This window comes from Microtus pennsylvanicus, chromosome 7 (genome assembly GCF_037038515.1).
Source record: "Microtus pennsylvanicus isolate mMicPen1 chromosome 7, mMicPen1.hap1, whole genome shotgun sequence".
In the NCBI taxonomy this organism is placed as follows: Eukaryota; Metazoa; Chordata; class Mammalia; order Rodentia; family Cricetidae; genus Microtus; species Microtus pennsylvanicus.
In genome coordinates this window covers 94,876,892-94,894,194 of record NC_134585.1, presented here as the reverse complement: position 1 = coordinate 94,894,194, position 17,303 = coordinate 94,876,892, and the positions used below count along the sequence as shown (strand labels likewise).

Below are 17,303 nucleotides of genomic sequence, written 5' to 3'. Positions count from 1 at the left end.
TATGGACCAGTGGAATATTCCTTATGGTGAGAGTTGTGCTTCCTATAGTCTAAGGTTATTAGGAAAGGTGAATGCTACTATCACTTGAGTGGGTCACTTACAATTCATTTATAAGTTAGAGCTGACATTGCTGGCAGAAGTAGAATAATAAAAGACATTCGGTCATTTTAAAATTTTAATTGGCTTAGATATTAAGATAATTCATTATCCTCTTAATTATTATATGTTAGAATGGGCGCATTGATTAGAATAAAGTTCTATTAATAGCTTACCAAATAAAAATTCATTATACCAAAACAAGAATCAGTATTTTCATGGAGAGCTACTATTTCATATTTCTAATCAGTTATGATTTAATATAAAATGATTACAAAATAGTTGCTAGCTTTTTAAAGGTCAGGTCCGAATTCATTAATTTGATATGCCAACTTATCATTTTTTTTTTCTGGCCCACTCTGAAGGCGTAAGTCACAAACAATGCCACACCGGTTTGGAATTATGATTAATAGGGTGGTATTTATTTAAAGGGGAAAAAACTTACAGATCACTGTCAGCCCTCTGCGTAACCAGGAAGGAAGTCAAGTCACCGGCGGAGCAGGAAGTGAAGAGAGAGAGGAGAGGGAAGTGGCCGCTTTTTTAAAGGGAGAGAGACCACGCCCCAAGGGGCTGGTATCTCAGCGGCGATAGGCTGGAGGAGTGGGAGGACCTCCCGTAACACCTCCCCCTTTTGTTTAAATAAGAGAGTTCTAAACCTACTATGAAATTATATACAATAAGTACAAATATCCTATTCTAACTAGCTTAGGTCTTGTATAATAAATAAATTGGCCAAGTCATGAGAGAAAAGTAACTACATCTATATAGTCTTCAACCCCATCGAAGATCTGAGAAGGGAAATAATGTTACCTGGTTAATTAGGAAGTTCAGTAAAACAACTTCCAAAACATGCAACAAATCACAGAGACAACTAGCTACCTAGGCAATCACCCAAAGTCACATTAGCAGTGTTGAAGCAACCAACTTTGGCTAAGGCCTAACATAACTGACACACCATTTTCAAAGGCAAGCAACTTTTCAAAACTATCTTACCCTGTCTTGGCAGGATAAGACAGCCCTGTTTTATCCATTGATGCATGCTCTGTATCTTTGTCAGTGGTTGAGGTATGGGCATTTCTTTGCCCCAAGGCCAGTTCTGCCAAAAGGAAAGGCTCCAGGTGGAGTGTCTTTGGTGCTCAACATTCTCTCGGGAATAGAGTGGTGTTGCCAGGAGCAATTGTGTCTCACTACCACAAAACTCTGAGTTAGATTAAAGGCCATTTTCTACAGCTCTTTGAAGAAGTTGAAGACTATCTATACTGAGTATAATCTCTATATATCTAAAGAACCTGATTAGTCTAATTATAAATGACAAACTTAGATGACTATTAGTCTATATAATTCTCAATATCTATCTAACTTAAAGATTAAGACAATAAACAACTGTGAAACAAATGAGGACAATGACCTCCAAATATAAACAATGTACAAATATACATTGCAGTAGGTAAATATATATCAATACACAAACATTATATAAGTATCTTAATCAGAGGTAGAAATGTACACAGCAATATGGTAAATATATACAATACAATATATGTCAATACATAAAAATGTTTTAAACAAGGTAGAAACATGCATGCATACAATAGTCAATATAATTTAACTTTGTATCAATATACAAGGATCTATACCAATATATTTGTCTAAAAACAGTAACTCACAATTACAAATCTATTATCCCATCATCCCTCTTTTTTTTTTTTTTTTTCAAAATGATCCCTGAGCTTATAAAATTCCTCCCCCAACCCTCAATCGTATACTAATTATAATCAACCCCTAAATGATGTCCCTAAACCCAAGGGCAAACTTTACTGGGAGAGGGGACGTCGTCCTCTAGAATTACTTCCAGCTGTCATGGGGGCGACGTTCTTTCTGGGGGATCCTGTGAAAGTAAAATGATGGTTAAATTTCAAGATCAAGTCTTTTAATATTGCCAATAGTCTCTGAGTATTTTGTGCAGGTCTGGCCAAAATGTTGTATAAGATGTGCACCATTTCAGCTAACCAAGTTGGAACTGTCTTGTGCAGCTGGTACCCAAAGCAGGTCTTGTTGTAGCGCTATCAGTATCATGACGTCATATCAACCAGGTGGAGTTGTTGTTATGGGGCCCCATCTTCTTCCTGGAAACTTCAAATGTCACTTCAGGAAAAACTCATTGTTCATTATGAAAAACTTAAGCATTAATCATATAGACATATATATATATTCAATGAAAGACATGATAGATATATTCAATGAAAAGTATGATAGATATGAAGAAAAGCAAAGATGTTTTCTAAACTCATATTTCTTTCTGTCCCACATCATGGCTCTTGACATGAGACAGAAACTCCAGAAACTCTGGGTTTTTCTCTTACTAACAGGCTTGGAATTGGAGAGGGACTGAGCCAGAGTCCAACTTCAAAACCAGCTTTATAAATTTAGAAATATGGTTTAATATTACTTACACATCCCATTCAGTTTTCTTGATATTTCCTATCGGGCAGGTATTTTTCCATCTGTCAGTATCCAAACATCCAGGGTCCCTTGAATTTCTCAAAGATGAGTGTTTTCCTGTGGAGATAAGAACAGAACCCTGCCCCCATTCTATATGTTTTTCTTACCACCTGTATGAATATAATCATTGTGGATGAGTTGTCATTTCTCCTTTCCAAGAGGTTTCTCTTCTTCAAATCGAAACTTTATTAATTTTGATGGTATCCACAATTTTTCTTCTCCTGTGGAAACAAGAGCAAAACCCCTTCCCCAACGTAGCACATCTCCTGGCTTCCACTGAGAGGTCAGCACATCTTTGAAATAAATCGGTTGATTTAGTTCAGCAGACTTTTCCATTATCCAATGTCTTTCTGCTGCTGTCGTTCCTTTCTCATTAGCGTTAAGAAAATTCAAGGTTAATAAAGCATTATGTAATCTATTTCTGGGGGTATTTTCGGTCCCTTTCTGTTTGTTCAGCATATCCTTTATAGTACGATTTGATCTTTCTATAACTGCCTGACCTGTAGGATTATTTGGTATACCTGTAATGTGTTTTATATTATAATAATCAAAAAAGCGTTTCATTTTCTTAGATACATATGCTGGACCATTATCTGTCTTTATTTGCGCAGGTATACCCATGATGGCCATAACTTCCAATAAATGTGTGATTACTGAATCAGCCTTTTCTGAGCTCAGGGCAGTAGCCCATTGAAAACCTGAATACGTGTCTATGGTGTGGTGTACATATTTTAATTTACCAAATTCTATAAAGTGGAACACATCCATCTGCCAGATTTCATTTCTCTTAGTGCCCTTTGGGTTACTCCCTGCAGGCAACGGTGTTTGATTATAGAAAGAACAAGTAGGACATCTCTTTATAATGTCCTTAGCTTGTTGCCAAGTAATGGAAAATTCTTTCTTTAGGCCTTTACTATTGACATGATGCTTCTTATGAAATTCTGAGGCCTGCAACACACTTCCAATCAATAATTGATCAATCTCAGCGTTGCCTTGGGCTAGAGGACCAGGCAGACCTGTATGGGACCGGATGTGTGTTATGTACATCGGACAAAGCCTGTTCCTGATTATGTCTTGTACCTGGATAAACAATGAAGTCAACTCTGTGTCATCTGGTATAAATTCAGCGGTTTCAATATGCAAGATAACTCTTTCTGCATATTGTGAATCTGTAACTATATTAAGAGGTTCTTTAAAATCCCTTAGCACCATAAGAATGGCATATAATTCTGCCTTCTGGACAGAATTATAAGGGCTTTGTTCCACCTTACTCAATTCATCTGACTTGTAACCTGCTTTCCCTGATTTATTTGCATCAGTATAGAACGTACGGGCTCCAGTTATTGGAGCATCACGTACAATTCTAGGAAGAATCCAAGAAGTTCTTTTTATGAGGTTAAGTCTACCACTTTTGGGATAGTTGCTATTAATTTCTCCCAAAAAATTAGCACAAGCTCTTTGCCACGGTTCATTGTCTTCCCATAACTTTTTTATTTCTTCAGTAGTAAAAGGCACTATAATTTCTGCTGGGTCTATACCTGCTAGTTGACGAAGTCTCAGCTTACCTTTTATAATTAATTCAGAGACTTTTTCCACATAAGTTTTTAATTTTTTACTTGGTTTATTAGGTATAAATATCCACTCCAAAATAATATCTTCCCTCTGCATTAGAATCCCTGTAGGAGAAATTCTGGAAGGCAATATGACTAGGATGCAGCTAAGATTTGGGTTCACCCTATCCACATGTGCCTCCTGTAATTTTTCCTCAATCATTGTCAGTTCCTTTTCTGCTTCAGCTGTCAGTTCTCTTGGACTATTCAAATCTTTATCACCATCTAAGGTTTTGTTTAAATGAACTATTAGATCAGGTGTTATCCCAACAGCTGGTCGTAGACTGGAAATGTCTCCTAACAATCTTTGGAAGTCATTAAGAGTCTTTAACCGGTCTCTCCTAATTTGTGCCTTTTGCGTTTTAATTTTCTCTAACCCTATTCTGTAACCTAGGTAATTAATAGAATTTCCTCTTTGAATCTTTTCAGGGGCAATTTGTAATCCCCACCTAGGCAAGACTTTCTTTACTTCTTCAAACATCCTTTCTAAAGTATCTTTATTTGAATCAGATAACAAGATGTCATCCATGTAATGATAAATAATGGACTTGGGGAATTGTTTACGAATTATTTCCAATGGCTTACTTACAAAATATTGGCACAGTGTAGGACTATTGAGCATACCCTGTGGGAGGACAGTCCATTGATATCTCCTATTGGGCTGAGAATTATTATAAGTAGGCACTGTGAAGGCAAATTTTTCTCTATCCTTTTCTTGTAACGGTATAGTGAAAAAACAATCTTTCAAATCAATAACTATAAGAGGCCATCCTTTTGGTAACAGAGAAGGCAAAGGAATTCCAGATTGTAGTGAGCCCATAGGTTGAATTACTTTGTTGACAGCTCTTAGATCTGTCACCATTCTCCATTTACCAGATTTCTTTTTTACAACAAACACAGGAGAATTCCAAGGGCTGGTTGATTCTTCAATGTGGTGAGCATCTAGTTGCTCCTGCACCAGCTGTTCCAATGCCTGTAGTTTATCTTCAGCTAGAGGCCACTGTTTGATCCATATTGGCTTCTCAGTTAGCCATTTTAAAGGTAGGGCTGTTGGTACCTCTAAAGGTTTGGTATTTGCTGTATGTTCTTGTACAGCCTGAATGGCTAGTGACCTTTTTCCATAATACCTCATCATATACTTCCCAGAATTATGAGTTCCTGGAACTACAGGAATGTTAATCTGGGTATTCCATTGCTGTAGCAGGTCACGGCCCCATAAATTTATGGCAATATTGGCTATATATGGCCTTAGTCTTCCTATTTGCCCTTCGGGCCCTATGCATTCAACCCATCTTGTGCTTTGTTTTACACGAGATAGGGTTCCAATTCCCAGGAACTGAACATCAACCTCTTGAAGAGGCCAATTCGGATGCCAAGATTCTGGGGTAATGATACTTACATCCGCACCTGTGTCTAATAAGCCTTCAATAAAAGTGCCATTTATACAGACTCTTAGCTTTGGTCTTTGATCATTAATAGAAGTCTGCCAAAATATACGTTTACTCTGTCCAACTGGGTTTTTTGACTCATCCTCCACATGGATTTCATCATTTAGACCAGTATTACTTTTTACAGCAGAAATTGGAGCTTTTAATTTTCTTGGTGAGGCACGTTCTCCACTGTGACTGGGAATGACTGGGCCACTGTTGGCTTGGGGGCCTGCGAGAGGCCCCTCAAGGAGTTTCCCGACGGTATCGGGTTGCCTTGTTTGTCTGTTGTTGACCTGCATTCATTGGACCAATGTCGGCCTTTACCGCATCTCCTACATATACCTGAAGGCCTAGGTCTCCTATCTTTGTCATTCCCAGAGGAGATAATATTCCTAGAAATTCTGTGCCTGCAATCCCTTTTCAGATGTCCTAATTTACCACAATTAAAACACCTGGCAGTTTGATGTCTCCTCATTGCTGTGGAAATCGCTTCTCCTACCCAAGATTCATCGTTATAGCTAAACGTCTCAACATTCATCGTATGCTGAATCCATTCATCCATAGGTGCTGATCTAGACTTTAAAGGCCCAATTATCTTTTTGCATTCTATGTTTGCATTCTCAAAAGCTAGAGATTCAAGAAGTATTCGTCTAGCTTCTGGGTCTGTTACCCCTATGTCCAGAGCCTTAATTAATCTTTGCAAAAAGTCAATAAAGGGTTCTCTCTGTCCCTGCCTAATTCTGGTATATGATTCAACCCTTTTTGCTGGATCTTGTATCCTATTCCAAGCATTTAAAGCTGCTTGGTGACATAGACACAGTACTTCATCATCATAAAGAGCTTGGACCTGTGGATCAGCATATTCTCCTGCACCAAGAATTTGGTCTTGGGAAACCTCAATACCTTTTGCTCTTCCTTGCTGTTCCATATGTTTGGATTCTTCTCTAAAATAAATTCCAAACATCAAGGAAGGTCCATTATCTAAAACTGCAGACACTAACTGATGGAAATCATGGGGGGTAGCTCTAGCATTAGAAGCCCAAGTCCTTATCATTTCCTTTACGTATGCAGAGTGCAAGCCAAAATTAACAATAGCTTGCTTAATTTCTTTTAGATCATTCATTGCTATTGGCGTCCATCTAGCTTCTCTGACTCCCTTTGAGCCTTTAGAAGTTGACGCTTTGTCAGAATTAAGTATAGGGTATGCTGCTAAAACCTTTGGTAAGCCAGTTCTAATAGCTGGTGTTGGCATTGTATCCTGTCCTTGTGCCTTATTACTCTGTTCACCAGCTCCAATCATTTCTTCAATCATTTCAAGTCTTTTTATTATTGTCTCTTTTGAATCCTTAATCTCCTGACCTGCATGAGTTTCTAGTAAAGATTGTATGGTTCTTAGGAGTGCCATGATCTTCCTAAATGATAGAATATGCAAAAGAATACTAAAACCTAGTAACCAGTAAATTAAGTTATCCCCATAGTCATATAAACCTTGCATGATATAACCCATTGTATTGGTAACCAGAACAGTAAAATTCGCGTTGGAAACGGGAACTGCCATATTACCTATTATCCAGCAGGTGGCGCTGTTGCCAAGTCTCGACGAAAACACGGTCCTGTTTCAGAGTCCGCCTAGTATTTGTTAAAAACTGGAAAATGTAAGTTGCTCAACAAAGTAAATGTAATTAAATCAATTCCAGAGATGGAACCAGAAACCAGAATCCAGGGGTAGAGAAGAGCAACCTGGAAGCCGCTTATGCCTCCACGTGACAGAGTCACCCTGAGGGGTTGCAGCTTTCAGCAACCGCGTGCTCTGGTTCGCGCCACTTAAGAGCTGTGCTTGCAAGGGGGATTTAAAAACGACTCAGAAAAGAGCAAACCAGGCGGGCAGAGACTACGTGGGCCTGTGGAGTTTAAATCCACAGGCAGCGGCTGAGGAAGCAAGGGCTCCCGCCAAGCTGAACAAGCGCCCGCCAAGCCGAACTTGCGGCCGCCAAGCCGAACTTCCGGCCGCCAAGCCGAACTCGCGGCTGCGAGCCGGGAGAGGTTCTAAAACCAAACGTTGGGCGCCAAATGAAGGCGTAAGTCACAAACAATGCCACACCGGTTTGGAATTATGATTAATAGGGTGGTATTTATTTAAAGGGGAAAAAACTTACAGATCACTGTCAGCCCTCTGCGTAACCAGGAAGGAAGTCAAGTCACCGGCGGAGCAGGAAGTGAAGAGAGAGAGGAGAGGGAAGTGGCCGCTTTTTTAAAGGGAGAGAGACCACGCCCCAAGGGGCTGGTATCTCAGCGGCGATAGGCTGGAGGAGTGGGAGGACCTCCCGTAACACCACTCTTTAGCTTTTAATTTTAAAAAGTTTTCTGTGGAAACAGTCCTTTGTTAACAAACTTAAATCTCACTTTATTAACGGGCAAAGGAGTTTTTAATAGGTAACAAGCTGGTTTAGGTCAGTGTGACTCGCAGCTCAACAATATGGCTAGGAATATACTCTGCTCTCTTTAGAAAACATACATTATTGGGTTGGACAAGAAATTAGTTTAGGTGATATTACAGTTATTTGTGTTTAAAACTACTTCAACATGAGTAAGCCCACCCAAAATGTACTCAGTTCTTCCACTCCTGGATTATACTTTTATTTTCTTATGTTTGTGTTTCCTTCCAATTTCTCTTCGTTCATTTGTAAGTGCATCATGGAGCAATAAGAATTTTGTTTTGGATATCATGTAAAATAATTCCTGATATTACTAAGTCTTCATATTTATTCTATTGCTCTTGTAAAATATTTCCAAATGGTATAACTCTTCAGGAAAGACTTCTTTGGGCTGAGGAAATAGCCAAGCCAGCAAAGCTCTTTCCTTGAGAACTTAATGACCTGAATTAGGTATCAGAAGCCCCAGAGCAATGCCAACATGTTGGTGTAAGCAATTCCAGTGCTGGGGAGGCAGAGGCAGGGTGATCCTTAGGGATTGTCTGTCAGTCAGCTAGTGAGCTCCAGATTAAAGGAGATTGACAACATTCCCAAAGATGACACCAGAGGATGTCTTATGGCCTCCACACATTCTCTCTCTCTTTCTCTCACACATACATACACACACATATACACACATGAGTACACATGCATATGAACACATGCATACATGAACGCACAAACTGGCATATACATACACTCATAAACACATATGCATATGAGTGCACACATATACACACTCATAACCACACACACAATCACACACATGCACACTCACACACTCATAAATACACGTGCACACATACACTCACATACTCATGAACATACGAGTACATCAACACACACACTTGCACATACACACTCATGAACACACATGCACACGAACACACACACGCACACATACGAACATATCCATCAAGAAAATGCAGCAAAAGTGTATTCTCAAAAAGGAGCAGCGGTGTGCACTCAAAAAGCTCTCTACAAGTAAAATGAGAACGCTATGAGCCTTTAGTAACAGAAGGCATCTGTGAGGACGTTGTGAGTTCGTGCTTGGATCCAGTTAGTCAAGAATATGGGAAATGTGTTCAACCAGGTGGCGTCATCAGTGTCGCACAGCAGACGTGTGTGGTGTGGCTGCTTTCATTGCCTTGTCTAACGTCTCAACCTGCGCTGTCCTTCTGTTTCCAGGACTCCTTCTCTAGTGTGTTCCACATGGAGTGTGAGGAGTTAGGAACATCGTCTGATGCTTTAACAAGGTAAAATAGCTTCTCCGTTTGTCTTTACCACAGGATTTTGTGCTGCTAAACAATCGCCTTGTTACTAGTTTAAGGTGTATAAGGGACGGGCTGTTTTCCCTGCGAAGATTATTTGGTTTCTCAGAATGTTCTTGTGGAGTTACTATGCAAGAGTTTTCCACTATATATACTTAAGAATTATTTCCTATAGCAAACAATACTTTAATTGGTACAAGTCTATTGTTTTGTTCTATTCTATTTTATTATGAAGTCATTCAGTGTACATCCACAAGAATTGTTCTTCAATTATTATTTTTGTTGGCATATATGGAAATACCATAGCTTCCCGGCAACCTCTTTCTGTAAATCTATTCTGAGTTGAAATCAGCCATGAGAATTTACCTAGTAACAGGCAGACGCTGATGATCCTAATCTTAGCAATCTTTGTTCCCTGCTGGCTGGATCAAACCAGATCTACGCATTCAGTTACTTTCTGTAGTGTTTAAATGCGTGCTCGCTTTTCTGTTAATTGTTCTGACTGTGCTATTACTGCATTTGTGTGATGGAGGATGCAGGTGCGGTTATTTCAGCCTAGCAAGTGCTTTCTGGAAGAGTTTGAAGTGGATTTAGGGAAAACTACTAAATGTTCTCACTCATATTATTTTTCACCCACACCTAAAAACTATATTGTTCTCTTAAGTGCTAGGATATCCTGAAGAATGGAAACTCACCAAGACAAGGTGCCGGAAATTCTTAGGCATTTATTATACTTGCCATTTCTTAAAAGCTGTAGATATAATTTGATTTTGTGAGGCTGTAGCTACTTCATTGCTTTTGTTACTATATATAAATATGAGCAAGCATGCATTCGTCTCCACAGGACAAAAATGAATCATATGATGTTGTTAAAAATATAAAACAAGTCATCTAAGCTTACTTTTTTGTACTTCTGCCATAGCATGTAACTTTGTAATTAAATTTTTATATGGACATTTTAATTTTTATTGCAAATTCAACCAATATCTTCTACTATCTAGTGTTAGCTGGACAAACCTAGTGTCTTGTGTAATAGCGACCTCTGCTGGTGAACACACATTTTTCAAGCTGCAAAAGCTAAGATTGATTTTTTTTTCTTTTTGATAAGTCCTCTGTAAAATATCTTATCATTTATAATTATGTACCATCTAAGTCATTTCTAAAATATTTTATAAGGAATAAATATGCTAGTGTGATTATTTTAAAAGACATAAGTTTGAACTGATTTTTAAAGTAGTATTATGGTAATGGAAACCATTCATTATCAGTAGTTTATGTCAGCCTGTCGTTTCAAAGTTCCCCTTTATTCTGACTGTGCAGTAAAAGACCATTCACTGGATAAAAATATTTAAAGTGGCCGGGAGGTGGTGGCGCACACCTTTAATCCCAGGGGCAGGCGGATCTCTATGAGTTAGAGGCCAACCTAGTCTACAAGAGCTAGTTCCAGGACAGGCACCAAAGCTACAGAGAAACCATGTCTCAAAAAAAACCAAAAACAAACAAACAAAAAAAACTAGAAAAAACATGAAAAAGCTTATTTAAAATGGTTTTTATTTGAAATTAGATGTCTGGCTTAACTTTATGAAAAGTGAACTCTAAAAGATGTTTTGTAACTTAAGCGTTAAGTTGATATTGATACCTGCTGTTTAATAGTCAATTATTTTGCTTCTAGCATTGCTTACCTACGGTACAGTGACGTGGTACTCTCTACTTCTCAGTGTTAAACACTTCAATAGTTCAGAACTCATCCACGAGATGAAGTGCCATACACTTTAGGTTAATAGTTTAAATCAATCATTCTCATTTCAAGCTCTTACCTACTGATTCAAAATGATGGGTCTTGAGACTAGGGATGCAACTCAGTTGATAAAGTGCTAGCCAAGCATGCGCAAAGCCCCGGGCTTGACAGATCACACCACATAAGCCAGGTGCGGCTGCACACATGCAATTGTAGCACTCCAGAGATGGGGCTGGTGAGGTGGTAGGATTGTACCTTAGCTCCACAGAGGGTTCAGAGCCAGCATGGACTGGAGACCCTGTCTAAAAAAATAACGGGTAAAAATTCATGGCTGCTTTAGATTATCCTATTTTATATGTTTAAGTAATATATAGATCACGGCTTTGAAATGTTAGATTCAAAATATAAACAACTATTCTGGTGAACCCTGTCTGTCATCATCAGAATAGTCACATTAGTGAGGGTGAAGTTAGTTGGTTCTTGGGAACTGACTAGAAGGATGGATCTCAGAAGAACCGTCTTGATTTAATGGCCTGGTGGGCTTGGTCTTGAACAGCTCTAGGAGGCTTGACCTCAAAAGTGGGCTCTCGCGCTCAGGAACTGAGACATCAGCCGCACGCTCTTCCTACAGCTTAAACTCTAAGGCATTTCTTAAGGCCACCACGGTATCGCTGTTATATAAGGGATGACATCTGTATTCATTGCATTACGCTTTGAAAGCCTCCACTATCTATTCTATCTGGCCAAACATTTTTGTCCAGAAACACCCACTTCATTATTATTTTTTTCCAGAACATTTATTTTTCACTAAGATTTTCCTGGAGGACATAACTAACCTTATCACCACCCCCACCCCCCACGAAGGGCTAGGGCACTCGCTGCTGTAAAGCAGATCCGAACAGATTCAAGGCCTGGGACCAACCTCAACTGTTAAAGAACATTGTCTGCCTGAACTATCATAAAAAGTGTGTAAGTAAAAAGAAAGGGAGTAAAGGGGCCAAACAAGACAGTTTAGATCCGCCAGACTGTCGGTAAAAGCCCGCAACTGACGGGTGCCATATGTGATGGAGGGGCTGTTGGGATTCATTCTCTTCAGGTGTTCCTCATTTTACACACACCTTCAACGCATTCATTCACAGACTCGTAGAGTAAATCTTGCCTTCTGGTAGGCTGTACCAGCAAAATGGCATGAGGCATTGCATCAAACACTTGGCTGCAGCTGCCGCTACCCTGCCATCTCTGCACACGAGCTCAGCCACCCACTGTTTTCTTGATAATCTGCGGCTATTTAATGTTTCTCAAGCGCATGTAGAACTCACTCATTTCAGCAATGTGTTTTATGTTGTTCTTCTTTTATTTTTCTACCCCATTGTTCTTTCCTTATTTCTTTTTCCCTTCTTAAAGCCTGGGTAGCTTTGTGAGCATTTCTGTAATGCCATTTCTTTCGTAAACTGATCTGTTCAGATACTGTCCGCCCATCGTCTCCACACGGCATGTTTGCTCTGTTACCAGTAGTATTTGGGAAGGTTAGTTTTAGCTGCGAATCATGAACCTGCAAAATTAAAAAAAAAAACTTAAGCAAGAATTCAAAATGGTGTCCTCCATATATGATGGGGAAGTTGTGCCAATGATCTCAACAGTATGGTCACCTAAATAAGACCTGCATAGTAACACCAGTTGATAGCCAGGATGGGTGGGGAAAATCTCACAAGGTCCCACCCCTAGGTGAAGAGCTATGGGCAATTAATGGTTGCTAAGAAAGGGAGAATCTCTCCTCTCCAGGGCTAAGCCCCCCGATAGGCTATGCAACTCGGAGTGGTCAGCCCTAATATACACGTAGGAGCAGCACTACATGGACTTAGCAGGTTGTATTTGTATACACATATGGATATATGTAGCAACAATACTTAAAGAAGAAGTCGTGGGTTTGATAGTAGGTGTGGGGGGATGACGACACAGGAGGAGTTAGACAGGAAAGAAGGGGGTAGAAGTGATGAGACTACAGTACTCATGTAGGAAATTCTCAAGATATTAAAAAGTATAAATTTAAAAAGAATGTAATCTCATTGCTATCTCCCGGGTATGTTCAGAGATAGGCAGGTTGAGGCTGACGTTGTACTTGGGGCATTGTCCAAATGGCCCAAGATCTCAGCTGCCTTCTGCCTCACACACCTTAGGTGTCTTCTCTCCATTCAACAAAAAAGATGGAGCCCTACCTATCACACCCAAGTCTTAAATAGGGGACCAAGGGGACAACACACGTTTATCAGTATTCTAGAAGTTGTCCCACATAAGCATCTGTCATCCTCTTGACTGGGACTTATTCCTGAGGTACCGCTAACTCTCTAGGTTGAAGAGTAATGCAGTTTTATCTACATTGGACGCTGTCCAAAGAGGATAAGCAGCTAAGACTCCATCGTTCCATCCCAGCTTCCTGCTAGAGCCCAAGTTCCTGACGACGGTGACTGACCTGTGTAGTTTGTTTTGCTCCCACACAGAGTGGAGAATGCCTTCCGGGGAACAGGTGTTCCAGCTGTATTTATTGAGCGCAGGAAGCAATTTATCAACATCTTTACGAAGTAGGAAATTACCACAGTGTTATGTAACTTTAGGAGAACACATGCCTCTGCATCAGGTGTTTCCGAGTTATGGCTCCGGCAAGTTTCTTAGGTGTTTTGGGTTTCTTCTGACTCCTGCCATCAATGTAATGGTGATGACAATTGAAAGAATAGTATAGTTGCTATTACTGTTTCTTTTATTAGGCTATGGGAGTTTTAGACGAAGCCATCCTTTTCTGGTGTTCTTCCTTCTTCTGATAGCCACCTCTTCGTTTTTTTCTCTTTTTTATGGTTTCTCGTTTTTGTTTCCCTAGGCTATTGTTTGCAAAAAATCCTTGTAGTTTTAAGGGTTTTTATTTTTAATTAGCCTCAAATCTACACTTACAACCTTTCCTTGAATGTCATACAAATAGCATATGAAATAGACCGGGAGGTCAGGCAATCTGCCTGCCTTCAAGACCATGCTGGAAGCTCCTCTTGTTCATCTTTTCCTTTGCTACATTTGTAATGTCCTTTTCATTATTTTTCATTTATACACAATACTTTGGAGTGCATAGAGCTCTAATTGACCATGTTACAGTTAAGTTAGAATACATGAGACAGAAAGAGAATACTGAAATATCTGAGTCGTCGTGGAATGTCATATGACATTACTGTCCCACGATACAGCCTGGTTATAAAGGGCAGTAGACAGGCACTGTATTGGAATTTTGAAAACTTAGAACCGGAAAAGTTCTTTTCCTAAGACATGTATTTCCTTTTTGCTAATTAAAATTGTTCTTCATTCTTCAGAATTTCATACTTATATACAGTGAAATATGATCCTACCCCCTTTCTGTCCTCCAGTTCTTCCATATGTCCCCCAAAATGCCCTCCTGATTTCATGCTGTCTTTAATAACTCACGGAGTTCAATTCATGTCAGCCGTATGTCCACTGGGTGAGGCCATTGACGTGGGAAGCCTGCCAGGAGGAGCACCACCCAAGAGCAACGGTTCTCACTCCCAACAACTCTCTACTGCCTATTGCTCTCAGTAAGGAGCGGGGCCTGGGGAGCACCTCCCCATGCTATGCCCGAATCGCGACTGGCTGGGTTTGTGCAATTCTTGTGTGGGTAACCAGAGCTGCTAGGAGAAAATGATTAGAGTAGCTCTGTGATGTCCAGACAGCATTTCCCTGCACCCTTGCCCACCTTCCAGCTCTTCCTTTCTTCCTGCCTCCTCTTCCAGGACATTGCCTGAGCCTTGGTGGGGAGGGGTGAGTGATAAAGATGTCCCACAGGGGCAGAGCGATCAGCCTCTTCCTCTTAGCATTTGGACTAATTGTATGTTGATTGCTGTTGTCCTAATCAGGGTTTCTGTTGCTGTGAGAGCACCATAACCAATAGAAAGGTCTTCCGGAACTTCAGAGCCCAACCCCAGTGACACATCTCTTCCAACAATGGCACACCTTCTAATCCAGTGGTTTTCAAACTTTCTAATGCTGTGACCCTTTAATACAGTATAATATAATACAGAATAATTGCTAAGATAATAGCAATTATTCACTGCTATTTCATAACTGTGATTTTGCTACAGTTATAAATCCTAACGTAAATATCTGATATGTAACTCCTGTGAAGGGGGTCATTCCACCCCCAAAGGGGTCACAACTCAGAGGTTTAGAACCATAATCAGCTGACCGAGTGTTCAAACTCATGAACCTATTTGGACCAGTCTCATTCAAAACACCGCAGTGCTTGCTGCATTAAAAAAAACCTCCAATGAAGACTGAGAGCAGCCTAGGTCTATGGGCAGAAACATAAATATTTAAGGGGCAATTTGACAGCATGATCATTTAAGAAAACAACAGCAGAAGGCTGGAGGGATGGCTCAGAGGCTAAGGACACTGACTGCTCTTCCAAAGTACACAGGTTCAATTCTCAGCACCCACGTGGCATCTCATAACTGTCTATAACTCCAGTTCCAAGGGATCTGATGCTCTCACACAGACACACGAGCAGGCAAAACACCAATGCACATAAAGTAAGAATAAATTTTTTAAAAAGTAAATTCTTCCATAGAACCAAATGCCTTCCTCACTGTGGACTTCTGACCTGAATTACAGTACTGGGCATCAAAACCCCTCCTGTGGAGCCGGCCTCAGATTCAGCCAGAAAACAAGTAGTTACCCCCAAGATAGTCCTTTGTCTATTGTGCCTTGGGGGTGTATTGCCTGAAGCTCTGTGCCGCAGCACGTGAGAGTCCAGCACTCAGCAGACCCAGATGTCTTCTGTGGCCCAGCAGCCTGCACAGCCCCTTCTGACACTGAAAGTTAGCCAGCTGGGAGTCCTGCTTAGTCTCAGGTTGAGTCTTCTCTGTTGTGAAGGGAAAGTGTATGGTGTCTTTAGCCGTGTAGTTATGATGGCTTGTTTTGGAGACCTCTCGGGACTCCCTGGCCATTAATTCTCTCTCTCTTTTTTTTTAAGGTTCATATTTTATTTTAACATCTTATAATTTCTTTTATTTTTTTGAGATTTTAATATAATTACATCATGTTCCCCTTCGCTTCCCTCCCCCTGAACCTTCTCACGTTACCCTCCCCATCTCTTTTAAATTCATGGCCTCTATTTTTGTTGTTGTTGTGTGCGTGTCTGTGCATCGTGTGTGCGTGTGTGTATGTGTGTGTGCGTAACTAAATACAGCAATACAACCTGCGTAGTCTGTATCATGTTACTTGAATGTAAATGTTTTCAGGGCTGACCATTTGGGATTGGATAGCCAGTTTGTGTGCTCTTCCCTGGGAAGGACTATTCTTCCCCTCTCAACATTCCTTAGTTGCCGACAGATTTTATTTTTTTGGATAGGATTGAGACGTTGTGAACTTCCTTCATGCACATTAGTATGTCTATTGGTGTCAGCCTTGTTCATGTTGGTGAGACTTTATGGGTGTAGCGGCTGGCATTTCCTAGATACACAATCTTCAGTGAACTGGCTCCTGGTCTGCTGGCTCTTAGAATCTTTCCACCCTTCTTCCACAGTGATCCCCAAGCCTTAGGTGCCGAAGTTGTGTTACACATGGATCAGTCAAAACTGGGCTCCACAACCCTACAATTGGATTGGTTGTGGTTTTTCTGTAATGGTCTCCGTCTGTTGCAAGAAGTTTCCTGAGGGGTGAGAGCAACATTCATCTACGGCCTAAGGACAAATATTGAGAATATAGTTAGAAGTTATGCTGATATCGTAGAACAGTGACTGCAGGTTCTCCTCCAAGATCCATGATGTCACCAGCCCTGCGTTGTTGGCTTAGTTTCCAGTACCAGGCATGAGTTCCCTCTCGTTGAGTGGATCTTAAGTCCACTTAGAGAGCTGTTAGTACTGCTGAGGTATTCATGCAACTACTGTACCTTCCGGTTATCCCGCCATGCTGGTCACTGTTGTGGTTCATAGGCAGGATAGCTAGGTAGGATTGCTGGCTGCTGCCCTCCTTTGGAAGCTTGCACGGTACCTTCTGGACCCCTGAAATCTCCTTCTCAGGGAGGGCTTTCACTTACCAGTGACTTCGTGAGGTATCTCATGCCCAAGGCATATTAAAGCACGATTATTAGAAACTCAGAGAGAGAAATTGGGATTCAACCTGAAGACCTGAAA

General features: G+C 40.5%; 1 protein-coding gene across 2 annotated transcripts in view; it reads left to right on the top strand.

The window, feature by feature from the left end:
• The window catches only part of Pde5a (phosphodiesterase 5A), a 131,532-nt gene that overhangs the window by 52,955 nt on the left and 61,274 nt on the right, over positions 1-17,303 (top strand). For both annotated transcript variants that reach the window (XM_075981465.1, XM_075981466.1), the window contains exon 7: positions 9,298-9,365. In XM_075981465.1, coding sequence (XP_075837580.1) covers positions 9,298-9,365 — 68 coding nt within the window. The remainder of the gene's footprint in view (positions 1-9,297; positions 9,366-17,303) is intronic.